General features: G+C 41.3%; 1 protein-coding gene across 2 annotated transcripts; it reads left to right on the top strand.

Annotated features, from left to right (window-relative positions):
- The first annotated feature begins 298 nt into the window (after nt 1–298).
- ZBTB24 (zinc finger and BTB domain containing 24) lies at nt 299–9,209 on the top strand. 2 transcript variants are annotated; one of them, XM_066315256.1, is made up of 6 exons: nt 299–1,473; nt 1,882–2,049; nt 3,200–3,283; nt 3,993–4,076; nt 6,281–6,362; nt 7,251–9,209. In XM_066315256.1, exons 1-6 carry the CDS (start codon nt 513–515, stop codon nt 8,062–8,064), a joined length of 2,193 nt encoding a protein of 730 aa, XP_066171353.1. In that variant the 5' UTR covers nt 299–512; the 3' UTR covers nt 8,065–9,209. The 2 variants fall into 2 exon arrangements, with proteins under 2 accessions (XP_066171353.1, XP_066171355.1); XM_066315258.1 differs by lacking the exons at nt 6,281–6,362; nt 7,251–9,209 and having other exon boundaries at nt 301–1,473; nt 3,914–4,045.
- Nucleotides 9,210–18,019: the final 8,810 nt, after the last annotated feature.

Raw genomic sequence — 18,019 nt, 5'->3', positions numbered from 1 at the left:
GGCCAGCAGTGGGTCCATCTTAGAGCCGGTTGGTGACAGCTCTGTAAGGCATTGTGTAAGCTTCTGGCAGGGTCTCATAGAAGCTGCCACCCCTGTAGCTGCCTGGCTACCAAAGCATTGCCATGCAAAGCCAGTACTGTACTAAGGGGCTGTGACCAAGGAGTTGTTTCTATCTGATTGTTTTAGTTTCATAAGCCAGGATAGCAATTTTTTTAGATAATACAGAATTCACAGTACATCAGAGATAAAAAAATTATGGGCAATAATTCTGATCTAAAAAACTGTCTGTAACCTTTTCATAGGATTTAAAAATACTTTTTGAAGAAATTCCATGTCAGCAATAGTGTTGATTTTTCAAAAGTTCAGAGGATTCAGAATTGCTTCAGAAACTCTTGAACTCTGTTACTGGTATAACAAGTGATACTTGGGTCTTATAATGCCAGCTGTTAAAATAATTCTTTACTAAAGCTATTCTGTTTTTCTAGGCACCTCCTTTAATATTCATAATTAAAATGGCAAAAACAACTGATCCTTCTGAGAAACTGATCATCCACTCCAAAGCTCACAAAGATACCATTCTAGCTAATTTTGAGGAACAAAGAAAAAACGATTTTCTTTGTGATATTACTCTGATAGTGGAGAATGTGCAATTCAGAGCCCATAAAGCTTTGCTGGCTGCCAGCAGTGAATACTTCTCAATGATGTTTGTAAATGAGGGTGAAATAGGGCAGTCAATTTACATGTTGGAGGGAATGGTTGCAGACACCTTTGGAGTTCTGCTAGAATTTATCTACACTGGTTGCCTCTGTGCCAGTGAGAAAAGCACAGAACAAATCCTGGCTACTGCACAGCTGCTGAAAGTGACTGACTTGGTATGGGCCTGTAGAGACTACCTGGAAAGCCGCAGCCCAGGCAGTGCATTTCCAGCTGAAAGTGAAGCCTCTGTTCTTGCAAGTGACAGGAAAAATTACGATCCACCAAAGCGAAAATGGGGGCGACCAAGGAAAATCAAGGTTGTCCAAGAAGAAGAAGAAGAATCAGGAGCAAATTCTACCGAAGATGGGCAGCTGAGAGAGAACAACTCCATGCAAAATGAGCAAAATTATATGAAAAAAGACACTGAAGTAGAAGAAACAGTTGCCAATGAACAGGCTTCACTGAGGAAAGATGGAGAAGAAACTGAACCTGCCTGTGGCTCAGAGGCTGCTGTTGATCTGTCAGCTGAGAAAGATGAAAACTACGATCCCAAATCTGAAGGAATCCAGAGCACTCAGAGCCGTTACAGCAAACGCAGAATAAGGAGATCAATCAAACTAAGAGATTATAAACTTCTTGGGGATGATGATGAGAAAGGACTGGCAAAGAGAACTGATGGAAAAAGGAAACGTGTGGGTTCTGAAGCTCGCTGTAAAGACTGTGGCAAAGTATTTAAGTGTAATCACTTCTTGGCTGTTCACCAGCGAAGCCATACAGGTAGGCCTTCAGAGAATGCTGCTTTTGGGTTAGGTTTAGTGATGTTGCCAAATGTAAGTGACTGTTGAAGTGTTGGTGATTGACTACAGCAGGAATTTCCAAATTAGCATGCTGATCCCAATTAGGGTGTGTTCTGTGTTTGCTGTTTTATTCTTGTCAGCAGATCTCAAAACCTTTATGTCTTACCTAGATTTCAGTGTAATTAATAATTTCATTGTTTAAGCACTGAATTATATGATAGTAGTAGCCAAAGAATTATTTTATTCCTGTGTGAAGCTTGTCTCTTTACTGCTAATCAAGACTAATTTTTTCAGTAGCTACAACATTGCAGTGCATCTCACTATCAGCTTAGAATATCTAGTGAGAAATGATGCACCTATGCCTAAAAGTTCCATCTTTTGCTTTCAGGAGAGCGCCCTTTCACATGCAGTGAGTGTGGCAAAGGCTTCTCCCAGAAGCATTCTCTTCAAGTCCATGAGCGGATGCACACCGGGGAACGGCCATACACATGCACCATTTGCAGTAAGGCTCTGACCACAAAGCATTCTCTTCTGGAGCACATGAGCCTGCATTCAGGTAAATACTTCAAGGCAAATGTAGCTCTTTGCTGCAAGAATTTGCCTGTCTGGAAAAAAGGTACTTCTGCTCTGTCTTGTGTATGCTGGTGTCACATTCCACTGAGGGAAACTGCGAGGAGTTCTTTAAAAAACGGATGATCAGGAACAAAATATTATCAAATGAGACAAACATATCTGAGAACCATTTGTTGGTAACAAAAAACAAAAATGAAAAGGAGTTATCCTACTAAAGAGAGCTAGAAAAGATAGAACAAGAGGAAGAAAAATGGGAAAGGAATGGAGGGAGAGAGAGAGAGGGGAGACAGAGAGAAAAAGAGAGCTTTACCACTGATGGTCAGGGAGTGGCTGGATGTCCATGACATGGGGGGTGTGCACACTGTCTGCTTATGCATGGCTCCTGCAGTGAGTGGGGAGATCCAGAACCTTGGACGAGAACCCTGGACATGGTTGTGAGGATCACAGCAGTGGGTGGGGTTGGACATGGGGCTCAGGCAGGGACACTGGGACAAAGCAGAAAGGGAGTTGGTCAGGGACACAGGGAGGAAGGACAGTCTTGAGGGCGAGCAAGAGCCAGTGAGGGCAGGAGAGCCAAAAGGCAGGCTGGTGCCAGGGCAAAAAGTGTAAGACTCAGAAAGCCCCGACTCAAAAGCAAGTTTCAAAAAGCTCGAATCACCAAGCCTCAAAAGCAAAAGCACAGTCTCAAAAAAGCTTCAAGCCAAAAGCCCTGGGGCTTGTGGCCAGTTACATTTCATTACATTACATTTACTCTGGCTCCTCCCAAATTCTGCCTGCTGACAGGAGACCACTGGCCCAGTCCAATGTCCGAGTGCAGTCCGTTGGTAGAGACCTTTTGCCATCTGACTGGAGAGTGTCTCTGGGGTACAGTGTCTTCAGTCTTCCCCTGCTGACTGCCTGTGAGACATGAACGCCAGGAAAAGTCTCCCCAGAGACAAGGCTTTCCTCCATCTTCTCCTAGCTGCCTCCTGGATGTGGCACATGTGCAACCCCTCCCCAGTGTGCCTCTGACAACCATTGTTGAGGCAAATCAAAACTGAATTGGCTCTTCACAGCTGGCTTGTGTATTTTATTTGTTTCCTTACACTTGCTTTGGATGTGGCTTACATTTTAATAGGTGATTTTCTCCACAGGGCAGAAGGCTTTTACCTGTGATCAGTGTGGGAAATACTTCAGCCAAAAGAGACAGCTCAAGAGCCATTATCGACTACACACAGGTATAACAAGTTTGGTTTGAGGGCCTGGCTTACAGTCCGTGCTAATTTGTCTTCTTAAGATTGACTTAGGCTGAAGGTTCTTCCTCAGTGATGTATTTAGTCTCTGCTACCTTGATGTGTCCTGTCTTGGTATAACAGTGGATAGGGTGAAAAAGACATAATGGTGTATAGTAAATAGAATGTGTAGAAAAATATTTAATTGAGAAGGGTTCTTACGATGATTAAAAATTAGTTACACTGTGTTTGACAGTGTACAACTTGATTATTTTAGCCTTGCTGTCCATGCTGCATAGAAGCTGGAAGTTGTATAAACAATTGTGTCTGCTGCCTTTTGTGCAGATTGCGTTGTAGTTGCCCACTACTTTGGACTAGTAAGGGCATACAAGCTCTAGAAAATGTTCTTCCCACTTCTGGAATGGAATGGAGATACACACAGAGGAAGTGGTGGAGAAAATCAGAATTTACAAAGATTCAAGACAAGGTGGTTTTGGGCAGGAGCAGGTGTCAGTCCCCTCTTTTCCTGTGGTAATACTAAATTGAGAAATAGGGGTGTAACAGCTGAGATAGGGAGGAGGCAGTGAATCACCTTTTGTTTTATCTCTATATTATATCAAAGTGGTTATTTTACAGGAAAGTGCTTTAACAAAGGTCACTGAAGAGATACAGGGGATCACTTATGCACTGACACTTTTTTTGTTATTGCGACAAGGCCGTTCACTGCCGGAATGTAACCTGTGTCGTCGCAAATTCATGGATGCAGCTCAGCTAAAGAAACATCTAAGAACACATACAGGTAATGTTGTACCTTAGGGTTTGTGGGGTTTGTGGTTTGCTTTTTCTTGAAGTTACATGGACAAAACGTTAGGCAAGTTACACTTGTTTCTGTGGAATGAGCTTCTGCTCTGCTTATATGTAATGATGCCTGTGTTGCTAATGAAGAGATTTGACATCAAGAATGCAGGAGCACAAAAAAGCTTGTGTTACAGCAGCACAGAAGGAGTGCCTATTGCAGAAAGAGGTTTTTTTTCCACCAGTTTTATAAAATGTGCTGCAGAAAATATCAGTTAGCTTTCCTGAGATAGAATCATGAACTGAGAGTCAATTTGTTTAGGAGAGCATGTATCAGGCTTGCAGTGAGCTGACAAGTAACAGAAAGTGTGTCCCCTAAAGGAGTTGGACACCTCTGTCTGTGAGGGATGGCTGCTTATGAAAAGTGCTGCGACCAGAAAAATAATTATTTCCATTATCTTTTTACTGTGCTGTAATAAAGCAGATGTTGAGAGGCAATGGGCTGGAAGGGATGATTTAATGCAAGTGCATCAGAGGGTGTTTTAAGAGATCTAAAGGGCAAGCCGGTAATGAATCACTGGATAACAAAGATAAAAATGTTGATCTATCCTCTCATAATAACAAGGCATAAACTTCATAAAATACTTGCCTTCAAAGAGTAAGTTCATAGTGTGAATAATTTTGTCTTTTAAAGTAACTAGAAACAGTGGCAATTGTTTCCTCACAAGATCAAATTATTATTAAGCATGTTGCTTGCAGTTGTAATACATAACTCAGTCTCAAGCATACTTTTCTCATTCATTTCCTTCTCTTTTCTAAGTGAAAGTAACACAGCTTTAAATTTTCTGGGATATGCTGAGGTTAAAACTTGTGCTTCTGGGAGTTTTTGGTTATCCAGAATAGTTACATAATTTTGTATTGAGGAGAGCACAGTATTAATACACACAAGAGTTTTGTATCTGAAGCTGATACTGCTCTCTAAATGTAGTGTGAAATGAGAAGAGGAAGCTTACTAGCAAGGTAAGTTGCAAAAATATATTAACTAAGCTGAGTTTTAGCAGAAACTGTCTTGCAATATATTTTCCTTTACAAAAGTCAGGCAAGATACCGGTCTTAGGTAGAAATAATAATTGATCTGTCCCATCTCAAAAGCAAAGTAAAATTCCAAGGCATTTGGGGGACAGGTGTTTACACAGATACAACTGTTCTCCTTTAGCAGCAGTTTGGTAACACTGAATCATAATAATACAGCCTACTTGGGAAGTGACTCCTGTTTTCAGTAGCAAGCTGGGACTAGATGACAAGAGGTTCCTTCTGACAAATGTTTCTTGTTCTCTCATCCTTTATCCATGCCCTCCAAAGCCACATGAAAGCTGGTAAGCATTGCAGTTCTATGCTAAATGGGAAGCTTCCTTGGAAACTGGCTACTGCCCAGTCCCTGGGTTTGGTGTGCTTTGATGGTGTGAATTACCACAGTAGTGATCTGGATTCTCATGTCTGGTGTCTTAAGGAACCTCAGTGCTACATGGATTTGTTATGGTGTGAATTAGGATTTGCTTTGGTTGGGTAGTATCTGTTTCTTGTGAACCTTCTTATAGTTTAATTTGGCCTCTCTGCTTCAACTCAATTAGACATTAGAATTCCAAATGTACTAAAAAAAAAAACCCCAACAAATAAACAAAATATTCCCAAACAAACTCACATTTTATTTAACTCACAATAATTTAATTTTTTTCTAACTGGTGTTCCCAGAATATCATAGGCCTAGTGTGATGGAGCCTTATAGAAAGCCAGGCAAGTTGTTAAGGTAATGGATTGATTTTCCAGCTTTGGAAGTTTGGGTATATCTGCATGGTGCTGCATGTGAACGTGGCATTAATGCCAGGGTTCAGGGACAGCCTTTTTCAAAGCGTTTCTGTTCCATATGGAGCGCCCACATCTGTGCCATAGGTACAGCTTTTTGTTGCTTTGGGGGCTTGGATCACCAAATGCTTCATCTTCAAAGGGGAGAAATGCTAGAGGTGTACAATTAAAATGTTACACCCTCATTTTGACTAGTGAGTTCATTCAGTTTTGGATATCTGCTGGACCATGGCAGAAGCGTGAGGAGCCAACAGTGCACACTTGATACTGTGTATGGTAAAATGCAAAATGTTTTTAATGTATTGATGAAAAATGCTATTTAAAAAGGGAATTTCTTTTTGATAGGTGAGAAGCCCTTCACTTGTGAGATTTGTGGCAAATCATTTACAGCTAAAAGTTCACTTCAGACTCATATTAGAATTCACAGGTAAAGTATGTCTTATTTTCATGACATTTTTAAAAAATGTAACTTCTAATTTTATAACTTGTATGTAGTGCTTACTTAATTTTAGCTGGGTCAGGACTTGTTTGCATTTTGCATTATTGCTAAAAACTTAACATTTTTGCTTAATCTACATAAGGAAAAAATTGGTAGTGGAAAGTACTGAAGTCCTTAATACTCATGTGCCAAGATATTTTAAGAATCGAAGAGTCGTCTTTGGTGTTTTGTGTCTGTTCAGTGACAATGTATTAACTGCTATATTATTATTGTGAAAATTGTACAGTAAGTTTTGTTTGACAGCAGAAGAGTAGCCATGGTGTATCAAGGTTATTGGAGCATCGTCCTGTTTCCCTGTGAGCTATCCTGTCTCTAACAGCATTAGTTGCCTTTTACTCCTGTCAGTGCAATGCATTGCATAAAGACATGTTAGATTTTAAATCACTGGAAAACTGTTGTCTAAGAAAACACTTCTAGTAAAATTTCTTGTCCTTTTGACACAGGCAGCAAGTTAGGATTTGAACATTTCTTTTTGTTTTTAAGCCCACACTGTTAATGAACGTTCTTAAAATGGTCAGTGCTTAGAATGGTGCAAAGTTGTTGCATTAGTGTCAAGGTCTAGCAGCATGGAGCATGTACCTCTGGTTTTATGAGAGGAAGGCAGTAATCTCTGTAGTTCTAGAGTATATACTAATTGTACAGTTTGTGAAGTCAAATAGAAATAATCAGGAGGTCAAACAGAGGATGTTTTTAATGACACTACCCTTTAAGTACTTACAATTTAGGAAAACAATGTAATCATTTAAGTATTTAATTTCAGAAAGTAGCGTTGTCAAAGTGACTATTTTAATGTGATCAAATGCTTTCCTTTTGCAGAGGAGAAAAGCCATATTCTTGTGATATATGTGGAAAATCCTTCTCTGATTCCAGTGCTAAGAGAAGACACTGTATCTTACACACAGGCAAAAAGCCTTTTGCCTGCCCAGAATGTAGTTTGCAGTTTGCTCGTCTGGACAACCTGAAGTCTCATTTGAAAATTCACATCAAGGAAAAGCAGTTTCAGGAAGCCAGCACCGCCCCGAGCACCAACGCTCATCCGGAAGAAGTGAGAAACATTCTCCAGCTGCAGCAGTACCAACTTGCCACCTCGGGAGGGCAGGAAATTCAGCTGCTGGTTACAGATGCAGTACACAACATCAACTTCATGCCCAGCCACAATCAAGGCATCAGTATTGTGACTGCAGAAAATGCCCCCAGCATGACCACAGAGCACGCTGCGAACCTCGCACTCCTTGCGCAGCCCCCGCAGCAGCTGCAAAACTTGTTGCTTTCAGCTCAGCAGGAGCAAGCAGAACAAATCCAAAGTATCAATGTGATTGCAAACCAAATAGAGGCTACCCAACCTGAACAAATGCACGTCATCACTCTTTCCAAGGAAGCACTAGAACATCTCCATGCTCATCAAGGACAAAATGAACAAATCCACTTGGCAGGATCTTCACATCCAGCTCAGCACGTGCAGCTGGCTCAGGAATCAAGTCAGCAGTCTCACTCCAGCCATGATACAGTTCCTTCCCAGCAAGTCAGTGAAGAGCAGAATCAAAGTGTACTTGTTTCTGAATCCCATCAGCAGCCTCTGTCAGTAAATGAGTCATCTCATGAGCATCCTATCCAAGGACAGGCTTTCTGAAATGCTTGCTTGTCAGCAGAGGGCTAGGCCAGAGAATGCTTCTCATCAAGGCAGAGATTACATGTGTCACAGCTGGGGTTTTTTTGCAACATAAGCTATCCAAAGATACATTTCTTGGTGATTTTGGATGGGTGCCATATTTGTTTTAGACTATTTTGGTATTCTGGATTGGTATTTCTTTACCACTTAGTCCATACCTCATAAGCAGTTAATGTGCCTCATACACATCTCTGCCTCCTGAGGAGATATTTAGCCCTTATTTGCATTTCCATGTGACTCTCCAGAGAAATTCACCTTGCTGATAGGAGAACAATGTTTAGGACATCTGCTGATCACGAAGTACCACTTCTCTGATAAACTTAACATTATACCTGAGCTACTGACAAGCTTAAGACAACCAGTACTTTTTGCAAAGCTAACACCATATGTCTTATGTTTAATGAGCTTTCTCTCTGCAGGTTAATGTGTAATTCTTTATGTAATCATTCCCTGAAGTGCATTATGAGTTACTGACTGCCAAATTTGTTTGGTTTGGTTTGAAATTGTTACAGCTTGTAACTGGCACTGAATCTCCCCTCATCAAAATGTGCTGTATGCATTTCGCTCCTCAGAAACGTTTAAGGCATTGCACTTGAACAGTGGCAATGAGATGTGATGGTTACACTGGAGAACTGAAATCTCCCAAATTCTGCTCTGTTAGTTCTACCACTCTCTGTGTGACAGTGGGTGAGGTAGTTGACCTCTGTGCCTTATTTCATCATCTAGTAAGAGGGGATAGTGTTCACACACTCTGCCAAGCACTTTGAAGAGCTCTTGATGTTGAAGGCACTGTCTATTGAAGTGTAAAACCCTCCTCCTGACAGGATTCTAAGCTTAGGAGCCACTGTATATTTAAAGTGTTATTTTTTGTACTTTTGAGAGAAGAACGTAATCTTACTTTAATATATGTTAAGACTGGTAATTATGTGAGCATTCGAACAATGAAGAGCATCACTTCAGAGCATAACAAGTTACATAAATGGGGCACATCACTTAAAGTTGTACGACTGTTTTTGTTGACTGAATTAGGTGCGTACAGATTGTTTTCAATTACTGACTGCTAAGAAAAAGGATTTGACATTGCAATAAAATGCCTTGCCAAAATACATGCTTTCTGTTTTCAGGTTTGACTACTGGTTACACTTTACATGGTTAGACTGGGTTAAAATCCAGATAAAATGCCCCTGTTACTTAAAAGTGCTCAATTGTCATGCTCAATTGTCACTTCAGCTTTAAAATGTCATAGTTATGATTTACACTGATGTTTTATATTATAACAAACAAAAATTCTAAAAACTATGGTGAATTTAAAAGTAAAATTATCCACATTTTTTATAAAATCCCTTGTTCCAAGTCCAGACTGCTTGGCCTGCTCCTGACTGCATGCTGCAGAAGTTTGGCTAAGTATCTCCATGTCTTCAAAGTACTGGATCACTTTTATATAAATGGATTGTGAGAAGGGTAGACAGGGAATAAATCAGTGAAAAAAAAAGGTAACGAGCCATCCCACAGCAAAGGTGTTTAGGTTTTCACGTTTCCTCTCAGAATGGAGAAATAAAATTTGCATACTTTCTGCCACCAACGTGAACCAGCATATTCTGTAGTTCTGCCTGAGAAGCTTGAAGTCTTGGTGTTGTAAGAGGAGATAAATAAATACAGTAAAGCCTGTTCCAACACTTGCGACAATCTTGCTGATTAATTGTATAAGCTTACAGTAAATATTCTGGCAGTTTCATCCTAAAATTTCTGCTTTTATCTAAAACGTTGTACAGTGCAGCTAGACTACTGACTAGTCATAAGTTTACAGGAACTTGCACAGAATTCATTGCCATATATTTATGAATCCTGAAATGCTTAAAAACAGGTTACAAGCTAAATTCTGAGGCTACCAGTAAAGGAACTGTTCAGTATTTTTCTTCGTGTTTGAACTTTGTTTTGTTCGTTATGCAGTTATCCTTGCAGGATTCAGTTCCATGCTGCAGTTAAACACAGGATACTCCACATAGTGATTTCTCAGTGCTTTCACTGTAACTAAAATACCTGAAGTTTGGTGTTTGGAATTCTGTTTTGCTTTTCTGCAGGTTACCAGTGAAGAAACGAGTTGCTGTCAATAGCAGGGCAATGACTAATCTTGCACCCCCCATTGCTTAAGCTGTCAGCACATATTGTAGCTTGCACTCAAGAAGCTGGCATGGCTTCTCATATCACGAATGTTGCTTTTTGGACACCATTTGCTTCCTTTCAAGTGAATGCATTTCTGTTAAAAGATGAAAATGAATCCTTTTTCTGTGTGTGCATTTTTAAGGCTACAGCTGAAGTCTAGAACTGCTTTGAATTTGAAAGGAAACCCCTTCAGCTGTGTTTTTCAGTCCAGCTGCCACTAATAAGGATAATGTAGGGAAAAAAAATCCCTTAGAAACTGTGTTTCAGAACAGCCCTCTTAAATATCTTTACTCCTTAGTCAGTAAACACCTTAACTTCTCTTTTTCTCACATAGACTAATCCTAGCAAATCCATCTCACTGCTTTCTATGTTAAAATGAGATTAAGGTTTTAGACATAAATGAAGGCCAGTAAGAGGACTACAGAGAGATCCAGTTTTGTGAGCATTTAACACCATAGTCTCTTTCCTCTGCTCAATTTGTAAGTTACCCAGTGTAGCTGAACTCTAATAGGATTTCTTTTTTTGTTTGTTTTTTTTTTTTTTTATTTAAATGCAAGTTTATCAGATTTTGGCTTTTTCTGAAGATCTTGGTTGCTTCTCCAGCTGCAAGTTGAAACAAATCCCTGAGAAGTAGAGCAAACATTCTGAAGTGTGCATGTGTGTGTAATTGCTTGTTGTGTGTGTAATTTCCTTGCTTGGCCTTCCAGTCCAACTTCTTGGGGTTTGATAAATGAATATCAGAGTATTTATTTCATATGGGCTGTAAAAGCAAATTACCCTCCCAACAGGAAAAGAAAGTGCTACTAGGGATTGTACAGCAATTTCCTCTTAGCATCTAAGAGGAAAAGGAGAGAGCTCTACCTCATCACAAACTCTTTCAAACTGAATTCCTATTCACAGGTTAAAATTGGGGATATTGAGCCTGGTATTGATCTTCCCAGTTTTTGAGGAAAGAGTTTTGTTTTCATTTCTTTGTTTGTGAAAGACTCGTTTCAGTGTTGTAGCTGGTTCGTCATCGTGATGAAGGTCATGGTTGGTGTTTGCTAATACCTGTCCTGGTGTGCTTGGATGTGGGTTTTTTCAGTCTTTTCCCACTTCACCTTAACTGTGAAAGCTAGTATGGGATTCATTCCTAATCACCAATCCAGTGCCTGTGTGAGCACAGCAGCTGGGTACCCTTCCTGTCTCCCCACATCTTCCAAGTCGGCAGCAGACTGTGTCCCTGCTGGTCTCCTGTGTAAGTATCCTTATCCCAGAGAAGCCGAGTCTGAGCTGGGAGTGCCTGGGAGGAGGCCGGTTTGCACAGTGGGCGTGCCCCGGAGTGCTGGAGCAGCCAAGGGTCCTTCCTGGGTGTCCTTATCTTCACATGGGCAGAAGTCCATCTGTGCAGGCATTTTTCCCAGTCCTGCACTGCAGCTTCTTGCCAGGAGCAGAGAAGGAAGAGGTAATGCCATACTCTCCAGAGCTATGATTTCAGGACTTCTTTTACTTATTCATTAGAGACTAATTAGAGTCTGCTTCTTGCAGAGTTGCAGTCCCATGAGCTACAACCATTCTCTGTGTTTTCAGATCTTCTGTAAAACATGGTGAACAATAAATGGTTTTCCACAACAGAGGGACTACTGATCATATCTGTCCCAAGCAATTCTTCCAAATGGAAAAACCCATCCAGGCATATTCTCAGCATCTCACTGTAGTATACTTACTGCTCATTTCTGGCTAATATTTTAATCCTACCTAATTGAAAGTATCTTTGGAATAGCAGGAAGCAGACTTTTGCTTTAGTTAGCAAACTTCCTACTCTGTTCTGTAAATTTTTCTGACATGAGGAAGAACTTTCCTGTGTGAATGACTGAGTGTACTGCAACATATTGCCCAGAGAAGTTGTGGAGTCTCCCTCCCTGGAGATATTCATGAACCGTCTGGACACAATACTGTGCCATGTGCTCTGGAATGACCCTACTTGAGCAGGGAGGTTGGACCAGATGACCCATTGTGGTCCCTTCCAACCTGACCCATTCCATGATTCTGTGATTTTACTAACCCTTCACCAAGATGTCTCTTGGTCACCCCTAGCAGCTCTCCTTTAGTACCATCATGTGGGGGTCTCTCTCAAATATATGTATGTATATATATGTGTGTGTATGTATAGGAGATTTTTTAAATAAATTTTGTCTGCTTTCTCTTCTGTTTCACAGTCCTTTTCAGAGGTTATTTTGGACCGAAAGGAACTGAAACAGCTGCAGCTGCACCAGGTGGAGAAGTTTGGACCAAGAAAACCCTCTAAGAATCACAGAAGCAAAACTCTTGGGCCTTGTATCAGGGGGTATGTACAGTCTTCAAAGGACTTCAAGTTTCCAAGAGCATTGCTGCACAACCTTTGAAAGGCTTTCAGGATCATTGTTTAAAGGTGCTGCACAACCTCACATGCTTTCCTTATTTTCCTTCATGGTAATTGTTTTCCTCTCTGAACTGAATGCAGCACAGCACATCTGCCACAGCTGGCAAGCAGAACAGCACCAGCTAATTCTAACTATTGCCACCCACAGAACATTTGTATTCATCTGAGTACTACAAACTGGCCTGCAGAACAATATCATGTTGTCATAGATGGGTAATAAATAGAGTCTAAAATTAATATTAGTCACCCAGTTCAGGATTTTAATATATGTCATTTTCATAACTGGCAACCTGTTGAATAGAATTTAATGTACCTCAATTACCAAGTGATGAGAAAAGGAGAAATAAAACCCAGGACAGATTGAGAGAAGTAATTTGTGGTTCTTGGCATGCTCTTTTAACAAAAAAAAAAAAAAAAAAAAAAAAACATAATTTTTCAGAAAACAATCCTATGATGCTTGTTAGGCTAATCATTGCTTTTCTTTTTGACTTTGACTGTCAATTGACTATTACCAGTATGTTTAAGTTTAATTCCCCTTCTTGCTCACCTAGAAATTACCAGTAAAAAAATTCTTATGTATGTGCAGAATTAAATTTCAAGAACAGAATTTATTGTGTGTAATTTAAGCACATTTTGTAAATGCCATCAATCTGAAGATTTTTAAAAAATAATATGTAGTGGATTGCTCTGGGTTTAATCGTTAAATGTTGTGGTGCAGAAAGGAGAAAAGAGATGTTTCAAAAAGCCCAATGAATTTCAGTTATATTAATATGTATCAAGATAATAATATGGATGTAGGGAAAAAATAGATAGCAAAGACAATATTTTCTGAAGCTGATTTTATATCTGACTCTGGGTAGACTGATTCTGCTCTGGACTTTACATAAGGCTGCTGTAGACTTTTTTGGCTATAGCAAAAGCCATATGGTCTGACTACCAAAATTAGATTCTGCTTAGCTTACAGCCTACAGAGGCTCCAGCAGCCGTGCTGCCGACCTTTGAGAGAAGGAAGGAAAGGGCTTTCCTTTGCATCACCCAGTCACAGCCCACAAAACATTCCTGCATTTGCATGTGCTGCTTGCAGTTACCTACTGTCACATCTCAGCTCATCTGCTGCCACCCAGGACCTGGCTGTGAATTGAAACTGCCTTGTCTTACCATTTTAACATGTCTCCTTGTCCAAACTGTTCTGTCTGCCTCGTTTTTTCTGCATTTTTTCAGCAGGAGAACATCATTACATTAAATGATAGCACCTTGTGCATGGATCTTTCAGGTAAGGGAGCAGCTGTGGTGGCTAAACATTGAGAACCTGATCTTCTTCACAGTCTCTGATACTGTGAGGATAGAGCTCTTCAAATCCAGCACTGCTGCAAATCCCAACAAAACTCTTAAAAAAGCATTGCCCTAATGAATGACTGTAGCAAAAATAGAAAAAAAGCAATGCCCTAATGAACTACCATAGGCAGACCATAGAGACTTCAGGGGTACCTGGAGGAGGCCTGTCTGCAACCTGTGATTTCTTCTCAGTCTGGGTTTTTTATAGACTATAATTTAGCAACATTTAGCTAAGAGGCTTTTTGCTTCTGACTCTGGTTATGTAAAAGTATATCAGTTTATAAAGCCAGTGGAATATACAGTTGGGGGAAAAGTGCACATTGTTATTAAGATGAGAAATCAGTCAGTTTGGGGTTTTTTAACGTTTCATTGTTCTGCGTGAAAATTACAACTGTCTCATCTGCAACAGGACTTTGACACGTGAAAGTTCACGGTGCTCAGAGATGAAAAGTGACCTGACCCCGCTGTGCTGACAGAAGCCCGAGCTGAACCTACAGCTGTCCCACAAAGCAGCTTTTGCACGTGCTGCATGAGCCAAAAGAGAGCAGAGCTGCCGCGGTGGCACAAAGCTTTGCTGTGGGAGCCGCGACCCCTCTGGAACTGCTCTGTCCACGCGCTGCCGGCCGGAATGATGTCTCAGCAGTGCCCAGCAAATACAGCTGTGGGTAGGAGTTTCTGCGTCAAAAGGAGGCACACTCTTTACACAGGGTGTAATTAAGCTGTAAATTTCATTGCCACAGAAATTTGTGGATGCCAGACTTTCACATATGCCTGAAAAGCAAAGAAATTCAAATGGAAAAGGGCTGCCAGGCAGAATTAAAACACAGAGGTACCAGGAAATCCTTGAGCAGAGGCTCACTGGAGGCTGGGAGTAGAGTGGGGAAGCAGTTCTCTCATCGTTGCTTTTACTTACCACTTTTTACTAGGCATCTGCTATTAGCAAGAGGCTCTTCATCCTTGAAGTATTACTGACAGCATCCATCAGGAGCTGGCTTTAGTCCTCTGCTCTGCCACATGCTTTCTGTGCAACCTGGTTTTCCTTCCTGTAGGGGAAAACAGAAATTGGAGCACTTTCTAACCTCCCAAGGGGCTGAAAACTGCTTACATTACACTTGGGAAGTGCTTAGAAATGGGGGGTAGGGTCTGGGCTGGTGTCTGGTGCTGCCGTGGAGCCGGGCCCCGTTGACAGACTCGTGGTGGCCAGACTGCCATGGGCCCGTGGTGGGTGCCTGTGGCAGTGATGGTGGTGGGGCTGATGCCTTAAGCTTTAGCTTTCGTATTTGCAGATTCTCTGCTGCCTAGGGATGTAGTTCTGAGCCTCATATTAAGTGCTAGTGAGCTCTCTTCTCAGAGTAGGCAGACAAAACAAATCCTTTTCTTGTTGAAGACCAAGGACAACTTTCAGCCCAACAGCATAAACAACGGTGGACTGAAGAGAGAAAACAAGAAGGATGAGACCTCACAACCTGAAGCTGTAATCGGTCAATTAAACCCCAATATGCAAATGGACCAAAACATAAAACTGTAAGATCTCATGACCAGTCAGCCATTTTGTGACCATTCTTAGTCCACCCTGGGTGTAGCCTGGTCAGGCCCTGTCCTGCCTAAGGTGGATCCTGAAGCCTTTCCATAAATACCTACTTTATTCTCTAGCTCTGTCCAGTCTCTGTTTCAAGTCAGCCTTGAAAGGCATCAGGGCTGCTCCAGCCCCTGGTTTTCCATGTGACCAAGTTTATGGCAGAGGTAACCCCTGGGCTTCAGCCTCAGCACCAGTTTGGAAGCTGCAGGGAGTGGTGTGAGCTTGAAGCAAATGAGTAATACCTATGTAGTCCATAAAAGCAATCTAACATTAAGTTGGCTACTCTAGAGGACTAATGATAACCAGACAATGTCTAAACAAGGTGACAAAACCAGACACTTAAAAAAAATCAGTCAGTTTTCCTTAGTGCCTCATTCAGCTGAACAGGAATTTCACTCTTATCAATTCTCCTTTCTTAGACAAGTTAGTGCCCTTAACTTACCATGAAATCACAGCTGCATTTTCATCTTTCTTTCTTCTGACCGTACTCCCTCTGACAGATGTCCTTCTTTGGGGCACTGCTTCCATGGCTCAGTGTTGCCACTGCTGTAGCTCTCCCAGCAGAAGATGCTGGACCTTCTCAGAGCAGCAGCAATTAAACACACTGCATTAAATAATTCATAGAGAGACTGTCTCCTGGAATGGAAGCAGGGCTCTGCCCAAAGGTCTGTCAAAATTTCAGCAGTGAAACAGAGGTGGAAGTGGTTGTTCCCCCAGGCTGATGGGCAACCCAAGTCTCTGACCTCAGCTGAGCTGCTCACTGACAACCCTGTGACAAATGCCTGTGATAACCATGGTCTCTGATGATTACTTTTATCTATCCTGCAGATACTATAACTGGAAAGGAAGATGAAGGAGAGTCAGTTTATAGTCCTACTTTTGAAGGTATGTCTCTCCAGCTATCTGACTGTACAAATGGTGAACTTCCACAAAAATCAAGTTGTTGATCTAAATCACACAATAACCTGGAAACTGCTTTTCATCTCCCTAAAGCAAAAAGGTTTGGTTTTCAGTCAGAATTATAATCTGCTTGTATTAGCAAGAGCAGACTGCTTTAGTGAGAACTCTTTTAGATCTGTAACCTTGTCTCAGTCCTCTTATGTCCCCTGCCTGGGCTCAGCTCCACCAGCCCCTTGTCCTTGCCTAAATGAGGGCTGATGGTCACCCACTGCCTACTTCAAGTACTCACCTTTGTGGACAGGACCCTAGAAATGCAGAAGTGGATTAGCTACAGATCTCCAGGCACACCTACTACCTGTTTAAATGTATTTAAAGTAATAGAAATAAGTCAGCTTTAACTCTAGATTCCCTGGAGCTCAGGCAGCTTCTCAAGCTTGGGCAAGCATTAGGCATTGCTGCCAGCAGCTTTCAACTCTGTGGGTGGAAGGGGAGTTCTGAATCTCATATAAAACTCCGAAAGTCAAGAAATGACAAACATGACCTAACTTTAACAGAAAATGTTCTGTCATACTGGCATAAAGTAATAAAATGTAAATAAAAAAGAACATTCTAACTTTCAATATTTAAGAAAGACAACCCATATAATTGACATAGGCATTTGGGATTTTCTGTTTAGATTAAATGCTACCCATTAAGACACTTTGTGACAGTTACGGCACTTTTGAAAATTATTTATGTTCCCTTATATAAAAGCTTTTCCACTGGCAATGGTGCAAACCATTTGAGTAGGTTGGGCAGCAGCCAACACTGAGATCAGAAATGCTAAGTGCTGCTGAAAAGTTTCTTTCCCAAGATGCTGAAGAGTCTGCCTGTGAGAAGGAGCTGCTCTCACCTCAAGGTCCCAGGTTGGATGGAGCAAAATGTAGTAGCACTGGCAAGCAGGAAAGCTGCTGGAGGTGGAATCCTGGTGTGTGGGATTTGAGGCACTAAATGCTATGAGCTTCCTGGAGTGGAAAGAAAAAGGCAAAAGTCACTTCTTTGATGCTGGAGCTCCTGGAACAGCAGCAAGCCCAGGCTCCCAGGGCACACGTATCTCCAAGAGAACATAAGCTAGTATTGGAAATAAAACAGGATTGGCTGTTAAAATGTTTCCAAGGTGGGTGTCACCAAGGACATAAAATTTTGTGAATCCTCTTTTCCAGCAGTGTACTTGTGCTAGAGCCCATCTTGCAGCTTTTGCACCTTCTGTTTGGGTAGAAATTGTCTTTTTTTTATGACCTGCAGATTTACTTGATTTACACATCAGGTAGAAGCAAGTTTGCATGTACCCAGGCACCTCTGCTGGAGCTGTGGCAGCTTGCATGCACTGTTTGACTCCAGCTCCATCATTCTCCTCCAGGCTGAGCTTGTGCTTTCCCTATGCTACTCAGAAAAGAAGCTGCCATGTCATGTGGGAAGGGGACAATACACCCAAAACTGCTTCAGTAATTTTAAGGTTGATTTAATTGGAATTGGTCAACTTTGTATGTGCCCCTGCA

The sequence above is a fragment of the Sylvia atricapilla genome, chromosome 3, assembly GCF_009819655.1.
Source record: "Sylvia atricapilla isolate bSylAtr1 chromosome 3, bSylAtr1.pri, whole genome shotgun sequence".
Classification (NCBI taxonomy): domain Eukaryota; kingdom Metazoa; phylum Chordata; class Aves; order Passeriformes; family Sylviidae; genus Sylvia; species Sylvia atricapilla.
Note: the sequence above shows the minus strand (reverse complement) of the source record. Positions and strands in the feature narration are given on the sequence as shown.